This window comes from Ammodytes marinus (assembly GCF_949987685.1).
Source record: "Ammodytes marinus genome assembly, chromosome: 5".
NCBI lineage: Eukaryota > Metazoa > Chordata > Actinopteri > Uranoscopiformes > Ammodytidae > Ammodytes > Ammodytes marinus.
Genome location: NC_137234.1, coordinates 9021884 through 9032382, shown reverse-complemented (window position 1 = coordinate 9032382; position 10499 = coordinate 9021884). Strand labels below are relative to the sequence as shown.

The 10499-nt window shown below is 40.9% G+C and overlaps 1 protein-coding gene across 1 annotated transcript; it reads right to left on the bottom strand.

The window, feature by feature from the left end:
* Nucleotides 1-439: 439 nt before the first annotated feature.
* Nucleotides 440-9456, bottom strand: LOC307251206 (putative oxidoreductase YjmC; the record flags this gene model as incomplete). Its single annotated transcript, XM_080028527.1, has 11 exons — nt 440-505; nt 747-857; nt 1123-1218; nt 1445-1563; nt 2014-2149; nt 3529-3627; nt 3711-3764; nt 3890-3951; nt 8482-8670; nt 9004-9152; nt 9356-9456. 11 exons carry the CDS (start codon nt 9454-9456, stop codon nt 440-442), a joined length of 1182 nt encoding a protein of 393 aa, XP_079884653.1.
* Between the last annotated feature and the right edge of the window lie 1043 nt (nt 9457-10499).

Sequence of the window (10499 nt, the reverse complement as noted above, 5' to 3'; positions counted from 1 at the left end):
CTGTCAAATTAATGAATACTAAAGTTAAAAGCATAATAACAGCTGCAGCACAACTTGAATTTTGTCATCTCATTCACATCCAACTACAAAAATAATAAAGCTTTAAGCAAAGATTGGGCAACATTTCTCTGTAAGAGATACAGCAACTTCAAGTTTAAATGTGGATGCACTATCTCAAGACACCAAAAGTATAAGTAAAACGTATTTGAATTAGTCCCTTCAAAAAAGTAAAATATCCTTCGTTTTGCTTTTAATATGAAAAAAATATGTAATTCTTATTATAAATGTCTTACAATTTTTAAAGTTAACACACTTGAAAAGTTTCGTTAAAATGAATACAATGCGATTGTACACGTGTAAAATATGCTACAAAAGAGTTGATTTCCTGAGTTGCGAAATGTTAACTTCAAGATGAACAGATGTTGAGAGACTGGGCCCACTAGTTGGAGATGAGCGTGTCACATGGCAGCAGTGGATGGACACCGATTTTCTTGGCAAATTCGTTCTGCAGAGTAAAATGCAAAAAAAATAAAAATCGTCAAGTAAGCTCCATCTCAGATGTTTTTTGTTTTCTTAAAGCAGACGTTGGGATAATTAAGGAAACAAGCTTAATCACATTATTGCTAAGAGTGAGATGTGAAGATGCATGGCACTCGCTCATGTCTGTCTGGTGAACACAAAGATACCGCCAGCTGCCACTTAGCTTAGCATAAAAAGACAAAAGATAATTATTTCTAGTTAATTACCATGTAGTTGACAACATTGATGTGGTAGGGGATCCCACCCATGTCCTCACACCTCTTCATGTTCATCCTCTCTGGATCTCCAGCAGCCAAAACGGGAGTATTGACGACAGCCTGCAAAAAAAAAAAAAAAAAAAATATCTATCATCTAGGTATTTGGTCTTAATGGTCTGTATATCATCACTTGATAGGTGGATTGTATGTGATAAGAGTTAATTTTCATTCACATGTCATGTGTTTTTGTATTTGAGTTATGGCAAAAGGATCTTGGGTATTTGCACTGTGCAGAATGTGGCCAATTGTCCTTGTTTTCTCTACTCTACTATGGACCTTCCCTTGTGTCCTCCTGGATAGAGTCATTATTAGTATAATTACTCACAGGCTCCATCTCTCTCTGGATGGACAGCAGGTCCGACATCCTGTCGCTGAATCCGGGAGCAAAGTTCTCTGGGTTGATCGCCACGAAACAGTGACCCTGAGAACACAACACGGGCGATGACAACACTGTGAACTGACCGCATACAAACAGTTAAGGGAAACAAAGCATGGCATGTCACGGCCTACGTCAGACTCATCGATCCACAGCAGCTGTAGTCTAAAAGATGAGCGCAAAAAACACAGTGTTTCACCTTTGGCTCAGTTCACCTGTCCTGTCGTCTTCAAGACAACAAACAAGCCCAGAGGAAGAAAAAAAAACGTACCAGGTTGGCAACACGGTCTGTTTCTTTCCACGTGCGGATATGTTTGCTGTACTGGGCACCGGCCAGGATACCACAGAACACCTCCACCATCATTCCCAGACCGTAGCCTTTGTACCCTCCTGAGGACAACAACACGGACAAACACAAACATCAGCTTTTATGTAGAGAGAAAAGTAATGCAACACATATTGAATCTATTTACTGTTTCGTTATGTTTGTTATGCGTATATTTAGCATGGAGCCGACTGTGAACATTTCACTGCAATGTATTGTGTATGTGATTAATAAAATCTGAATCACATGTCACAAATCGTTTGTGATATGTATATACAATCAACAAGCCCAACAACCCAGAGGCAGGAAGAGCACAAACATCTTTCTCTTTGAAAGATGTTTGGTCTAGATACTGCAAATAAGAGAATGACGGAGCAGAAACTTTACAATTCCTACTTGATTCTGACCCTGAATGAATATATGAAGGTAGAGTAATAGGAGTATTTCGACATGCTATCTAACTAATCAACAAAACGTCTCAAATGTAACCGAATATGTATCAGCTGGTTTCTGACCTGTGGCTTCACTGCCGCCAATCGGCAACAGCCCCCCTCCACTCAGGACTCTCTTAGGGTCGGTGGTCAGCGTGCCCTGGGCGTCACAGCCCCAGCCCTCTGGGATAGAGTCTCCACGCCGGTCATACAGCTCCACCTGTGTACACATAACGCATTGACACGGTGAGAGAGTAAGAAGACCTTAAAGCAGCTCCGAGTAACATTTAAATATCTTTTAAACAGCCTCATGTTTCCTCTCATAATCATAAATTATACCTTTAACATCAAACGAGACCATCAGTGCAAAGAAAGACATTTTTATATAGTTTTTATTACTGCGTTTGGTCTGGTCGCACACCCAGTCCGATTTTCGGTTCACGCGTGCAGGCTCTATGGTCACATATCCGTATTGGTCGCATATTTCAATGTGGTGCAGCAACGCGATTTGAGAAGCCTATCCCTCCAGGTGAGGGAAGGGGAGCGGGAGCTTTGTTTTAGACAGTTGTTTGTCGTCATAATGACTGATAACGGGGCTGAACCATCAAAGAAAAAAAAGAAAATGCAATGAAGAAAAGCTAAAAGGGAGCCAAGCAACGTATACACAATTTCACCGGAGCGAACCTTTCTGGAGCAAACTAGACTGCAGTGTTTACTCCTAAATGAATGAGTGGTAGCCTACTAAAACAAAGTTTACTTTGCCTCACCAGCATCATCAGATGACCATTATTCATCTGAAATAGTCATTATTTACAACAACATAAACACATTACCTCATCGTGATCCATACTAACTGCCGTCTCTCGTTCATTCGCTTTGTGTGAGGACACGGAATCTTTCAGCTCCGTGAGAGGTGACACTGCATCAACTCATTGCAATCAGGTGTGTGTAGCACTGACTGGCATTAGTTGATGCTGTGTCACTAACCACTCTCACAGAGCCGAAAAGAGTCCAGTGCCCTCACACTTTCAACACACGGACATGCACCATATTGCTTCCTGATCATTTGAATCTCGCACGCCCGGCACGAGCTAGAAAACAGCTTCACGACAGCTGGCGTCGTAAAAATACTACCGCTTTTGTCCAAAGTGGCCGCCAACGTGCAATGTTACTCGTAGTGGCTTTAAGGTAGATTGGTTTTCAAAACCACAGTAACAAAGTGCTCGACAAGTGCATTTCCCCTCCAGATATCGCCCTCATTCTGCATTGTTAAATTATAGCCTATAGTGAACTATTGTTGCAACCTGTGACTATAGAATGATTCTGTAACAGCCAGTGTCTGCACATGGCCAGATAACATCATAAACATATTCAGGGAGAGCAAGGCAGACTGTGTGGAAAGCACTGCATACAGTATTTTCTATTTTCTGCTTTGTTAACTCTGAACATAACCTCCTTTGAGCAGGTAAATTGTGCAGCAGAAGATACCATGGTGATCTAGCCAGGTAAAAAAAAAGACACATTTGTGTCAATGAAAACTCTGTCTTTGTAATACAACCCAACACATTATACACATGGCCAATACAATACCTATCATACCTTTCCCAGTGCTGCTGCTGATGTGGCCATGTCCAGAACGAAGCTGTCTCCATCTTTAGCAGGAGCAGCCACGCTGATGGGGTTTGTGCCCAAAGTGCACTGCAAACATCAGGTTCACAGAATTAGAATGAGAAGGACAAGTGCCTCATGCATGTTATGCTGTAGAATAATCAGAATCGTACCTCTTTACCACGCGTGGGAACTACCACTGGGGACGTGTTGGTAAATGACATGCCCTGTGTTGGTCAGATTATTATTATTAGACATACAAGAACCATTGAAAATGTAAAAAAAATCTTTCTATCAATTATAGTTCAACAACTTTCAAAATGAGTTGACATGCAGATACAACTTCACTCACAATCATGTTTTCCTTCAGAGCTTGCATTGCGTAGTATCCAGCAATACCGTAATGGTTGGAACCTAAAATGTGCCATACAATCAACATTTTGAATTACAATGGAAATCTATTTTTTTAATATTTTCTTTTTTTTTTTAAATGAAACTAATGATTGAAATCCAATGCACTGGATGTCAGTTGTTTTTGTTTTTCCTTCTACCACACTTTTATTAACCATCACTTGACTTATCTTTTCAAAATAGAACATAGTCCCTTTATGTGTGTGTGTGTGTGTGTGTGTGTGTGTGTGTGTGTGTGTGTGATATATACAGTATCTCACAAAAGTGAGTACACCCCTCACATTTCTTCACATTTTTCTTTATATCTTTCCATGGGACAACACTGAATAAATTACACTTTGATACAATGTAAAGTAGTCAGTGTACAGCTTGTATAACAGTGTAAATTTACTGTCCCCTCAAAATAACTCGACCCACAGCCATTAATGTCTAAACTGCTGGCAACAAAAGTGAGTACACCCCTTAGAAAAAATTTACAAATTGGGCCCAAAGTGTCAATATTTTGTGTGGCCACCATTATTTTCCAGCACTGCCTTAACCCTCTTGGGCATGGAGTTCACTAGAGCTTCACAGGTTGCAACTGGAACCCTCTTCCATCCATTTATGACAGCATCACAGAGCTGGTGGATATTAAAGACCTTGCGCTCCTCCACCTTCCGTTTGAGGATGCCCCAAAGATGCTCAATAGGGTTTAGGTCTGGAGACATGCTTGGCCAGGCCATAACCTTTACCCTCAGCTTTTTTAGCAAGCCACTGGTCGTCTTGGAGGTGTGTTTGGGGTCGTTATCATGTTGCAATACCACCCTGCGGCCCAGTTTACGAAGTTTGAGTGCACATGGTCAGCGTCGTACACAGAGGTTGGCTTTGGAAAATAGACGTATGAGTGCTGCCAGCATTGCTGAAGGGCTTGAAGGGGTGGGGGGTCAACCTGTCAGTGCTCATACCATACGCCGCACTCTGCATCATACTGGTCACCATGGCTGTCATACCAGAAGGAAGCCTATTCTAAAGATGATGCACAAGAAACCCCACAAAAAGTTTGCTGAAGACAAACAGACTACGGACATGGATTACTGCAACCATGTCCTGTGGTCTGATGAGACCAAAATACATTTATTTGGTTCAGATGGTGTTAAGAGTGTGGAGCGGCAACCAGGTGAGGAGTACAAAGACAAGTGTGTCTTGCCTAGAGTCAAGCATGGTGGTTGGAGTGTCATGGTCTGGGGCTGCATGAGTGTTGCCAGCACTGGGGATCTACAGTTCATTGAATTCTAACATGTACTGTGACATACTGAAGCAGAGCATGATCCCCTCCCTTCATAAACTGGGCCGCAGGGCAGTACTGCAACATGATAACGACCCCAAACACCCCTCCGAACGACCACTGGCTTGCTAAAGAAGCTGAGGGTAAAGGTTATGGACTGGCCAAGCATGTCTCCAGTCTTAAACCCTATTGAGCATCTTTGGGGCATCCTAAAACGGGAGATGGAGGAGCGCAAGGACTCTAATATCCACCAGCTCCTTGATGTCGTCATGAATGGGTAGAAGAGGGTTCCAGTTGCAACCTGTGAAGCTCTAGTGAACTACATGCCCAAGAGGGTTAAGGCAGTGCTAGAAAATAATGATGGCAAAACAAAATATTGACACTTTGGGCCCAATTTGGAAATTTTTTCTTAGGGGTGTACTCACTTTTGTTGCCAGCAGTTTAGACATTAATGGCTGTGTGTCGAGTTATTTTGAGGGGACAGTAAATTTACACTGTTATACAAGCTGTACACTGACTACTTGACATTGTATCAAAGTGTCATTTATTCAGTGTTGTCGCATGGAAAGATATAATGAAATATTTGAAGAAATGTTAGGGGTGTACTCACTTTTGTGAGATACTGTATATATATATATATACACACACACACACACACTGTATATATATATATATATATATATATATATATATATATATATATATATACAGTCAAGTGCGAAAGTTTGTGAACCCCTTGAACATTTTGGAATTTTATTTATTTTTACCATTATTAATTCATTTTTATCAATACCAGTATTTTTTATATGAAATAACAGATGTTTGTTTATGAATTCAACATTTTTCTTTTCCAGAAATCAATTGTTAAAACAGATAAAACAAATTATTTGACGAATGTTGTATGTGCAAAAGTTTGTGAACCCTGAGCTGCATTGCTTAAATCGAGCAGGTTGACACAATCAGGTGGGCCAAATTGGTTGATGAAATAGACCAATGTAATGAGAGATCTTTAGGAAAGAAATTGGGTGGCACTAGATAAAACAGAGATAAAACCAGGTCAGTTTAGGCTCACCAAAGTGAACCCATACAGGTCAGACATGCTAAAAGGGAAACAAATCTCAGGAATAGAGTTTTGATGTTGCACATTTGTCTGGGGACAGTTATAAATTCATAAAAAAAAAATTTGAGCTCAATCGGTCCACCGTGAGGCAAATCATCTACAAATGGAGAGCTTTAAGAGTGACTTAACATCTGCCTAGAAGTGGACTTCCTTCAAAAATATCCTCAAACGCCACAAGAAAAGTGATTTTTCAGGTAAAAGCCAACCCAAACATTACATCTGGAGATTTGCAGACAATTTGAAACCACCATTATTCACTTGGGAGAAGGTTCTCTAGGTGGTAGGCAGAATTGCATTTTTTCCCAAACATGGCAGTTTTGGTTATGACCAAACAGTTCAATTTTGGACTAATCTGTCCACAGAATAAGACTTCAGGTATCTCAAAGTGCTCTCAGGCAAAGTTGTGACAAGCAGTTTTGTTCTTTTTTGAGAGCAGAGGCTTCTTTAGCAACCCTCCCATGAAAGCCATTTTGACTGAGTTTTCTTCTTATTGTGGAACCATGCACATCTGTCCCAGATGCTGCAAGAGAGGTCTGCAAATCACTAGATGTAATGTTTGGGTTGGCTTTTAACTGAAAAATCACTTATCTTGTGACGCTTGTGGATATTTTTGAAGGAAGTCCACTTCTAGGCAGATGTTCAGTCACTCTTAAAGCTCTCCATTTGCAGATGATTTGCCTCACGGTGGACCGATGGAGCTCAAACTTTTTTTAAAATAATTTATAGCTGTCCCCAGACAAATGTGCAGCATCACAACTCTATTCCTGAGATCCTCAGAGATTTGTTTCCCTTTTAGCATGTCTGACCAGTATGGGTTCACTTTGGTGAGCCTAAACTGACCTGGTTTTATCTCTGTTGTATCTAGTGCCGCCCAATTTCTTCCCTAAAGATCTCTCACTACATTGGTCCATTTCATGACTCAATTTGGCCCATCTGATTGTGTTTACCTGCTCCATTTAAGCAATGCAGCTCAGGGTTCACAAACTTTTGATCATACAACAGTTGTCAAATAATTTGTTTTATCTGTTTTAACAATTTATTTCTGGGAAAGAAAAATGTTGAATTGATAAACAAACATCTGTTATTTCATATAAAAAATACTGGCATTGATAAAAATGAATTAATAATGGTAAAAATAAATAAAATTCCAAAATGTTCAAGGGGTTCACAAACTTTCGCACTTGACTGTATATATATATATACACACACACACACACAAGGGCTGTCAAAATTAACGCGTTATCGCAGGGTGATTAATTTCTGGAATTAACGCGTTAATTTTTTTTATCGCAATTAACGCATGTGCAGAATGATCTGCCCCGTGCATCCCACCGGCTCTGTACTACAGTCACTCTAACGTTATGGCTGACCCAGGATCAGTAGCTCGTTAGCTCATGCTGTGTTTTAATCTGCTAACGGTCACGTCTGTGTCGATAGTAAATAAAATCAACTGCCGCGGGTGACAGTTGATGTCGGGAGCAAAAGGAGGAGAAACATTGTCCGCTCTGTTCAGAGCCCGCGAGGACACAAATGTCTGCAGTTTTCAGAGGTGTGTGTGAGTAGACATCAACATAACACAGGCTTCCTGGCACAAATGAACAGTCCCTAGGACGTGTTCGTTCGTGCGTACAAACACACACACACACACACACACTGCGGACTGTAATCGAGTTGTATTCAAGAATGCACAACCTATAGATTCACCAAATGAATGCCTTTATATAGCCTATATTTGCCCAAAGACATAGTAAAGAGACAGACACATTTAATTATGGTGTGGTAGGTAGGTATATATTTTAGTTTGATTTAAATTTATTTTCAGTATTAAAACCATCATTTGGATTTTCAATTAATAAAAATACTAATTTTAAATGTACATATCCACCTTCTGTCCTTTATCTCTCCGTTCATACAACAATATACAGAAAAAATTCGAATTTTTCTGGCATATTTCGAATGGTAAAATGAATCGTGATTAATCCACAGAATCCTGCGATTAATCTGATTAAAAATGTTAATCATTTGCCAGCCCTATATATATATATATATATACACGTTTATATAGTAAGTTTTTTTCAATTTTTTTAAGACTGAAGCATAATTTCTCGAGACCAACTGTTTGACATGCTGCACGAAACTTAAGACTGACCGTGTGCCACCACCCAGCCAATGCCAGCTTCTTTGGCCTTCTTGATGGCCAGCTCCATGCAGAAGTTCCCCACCACGGGACCCAGGAGGTTATTCCCGTTCACCAGCGCTGTGGCCACGCTCTCCTTCTCCACCACCGGCTCACCGTCCTTGGCACAGATTCCCAACTGGATGTCCTTCACATAAATTTCTGTAGAAAAAAGTATAGAGGCGGCAAGCACAGACGACAACAACTATAATTAAATACTGACATGAAAACATCGCAATCAAGAAGATCAAGTTGAATGTTAAAAAATAATGGAGAGATTTGCTTTCATATAAAAACACAAAAGTGCAGTTCTGAAATTTTGGGTAGATATAATGAATGAAATATAACTGCCAAAGTAAGATTGTATTTGTAAAGGACAACATTCAATTATGATTGGATTTGTGAAAAAAATATTATTGTTTTTCGTATTAATGTTCACCATCTAATTAACAAGCATGAAAGTAAAGTGTAAATCCTACACAGCGGCCCACTGACCCATCCTGTTGAGTCCATGGCTGTAGTGTCCCCTGTGGTCCCCCTCCACCAGCACCTCGGCCAGGCTGCGGGCGTGATGCGGCTTGGTGCCTACGGAGATCATACATCTCTCCATGAAGCCTTGCACCACCTCTTTGCTGATCAGACATCTGCATAGAGGGAAAGGTTATACGCTGTTGATTTTATCCTTAAAATGTGCCATTTGCTGTTGTCACTGTCACCTGTTAAAATAACAAAGATTCATTTCAAAGTATTCAGGAACACGTCTGCATGTCTGTATTCGGAAACATTCCAGTGGTGGGCCGTCAGGGGCGCAGTCTCTTCCTCTTCGGAGCACGCTGCACAGTTATACCTGTCACCGGAAGTGTGGAAGTTGCTGCGACGCGCTTGATACGGATGCGACGAAGTCCTCAGGCCTGGGCTCTTACCAGGCAGGTGAAGTTTGGAGCACATGGGACAGTGCAGCGCGAAATTACAGCGACTTCCTTTTTCTTGACGACGACGCTGAGAAAATACGAAGGCCACGGAGCCGACAGAACCAGCTTCTTGTGTTATCGTTGTCTCTGGACCTCCATGAGCTGCTTTGAGGTTGATTTGATCAAGTGTGTAGGACGTGGAGGTAAATCAACATGCAATATTTACTTTGCCCAGCAGGTGGCGCTCTCACTTTTTCTTAATATTATTGTGTGGGCTTACTCAGGCCTTGGTTCTCATTAACCATATACAATTTTGAGATGATCAGACGGAGTATAATGAAGTTACAGCGACTTCCTGTTTAGTGGCGAAGACGCCAAGCTACGGCGAAGGCGTTTCAGCTAATGGAACCAGCTTCCAGTGTTATCATGGTGGCTGTCTCCAGACCTCCCTGAGCTGCTTTTAGTTTGATTTGATCCAAGTTTGTGGGATGTGTATGTAAATATTCAACATGCAGTATTTACATTGTCCAGCAGGTGGCACTCTCTTCCTACTTAATGTAATGTAATACTGCCATCTAGTGAGCTGCCCTGTGAATAAGTAGAGAGAAGTTGAGAAGATGAGAGAGTATGGTGGAGTTAGGCCAACTTCCTGTTTTTTTGGTGAATATTTCAAATTAAAAGACTTCCTGTTAATTTTGGGGCGGGGCTTCAAGAGGCTTTTTTGTTTGTCCTGGGATTGTACATTGCTGTATAAAATATTGTGCATCTAGGTGTAACAAAGCCTGAGCTATGATCAATTTAAGGGTTCATGAGGTTCGTTTTTGATGTTTTTTGGCGAATGACGCGCCGGTGCTGCAAGACGGTGGTTCCGATTAAAACAGAGAAAAAAGAGCTTTCGGGTATATCATCTTCCATGTCGGAGGACATACCCTATCATATTTTTTTTTGCACAAAAACTTGTTATGTGTGCACTTTACTCTGCAATCCTGCAGAGAATATCGGCCTCCGTCTCGTCATAGTTATTCGGAATCAAAATATTTTTTGGTATATCTTCCATGTCTGATGAGTGTCCCTAGAGTT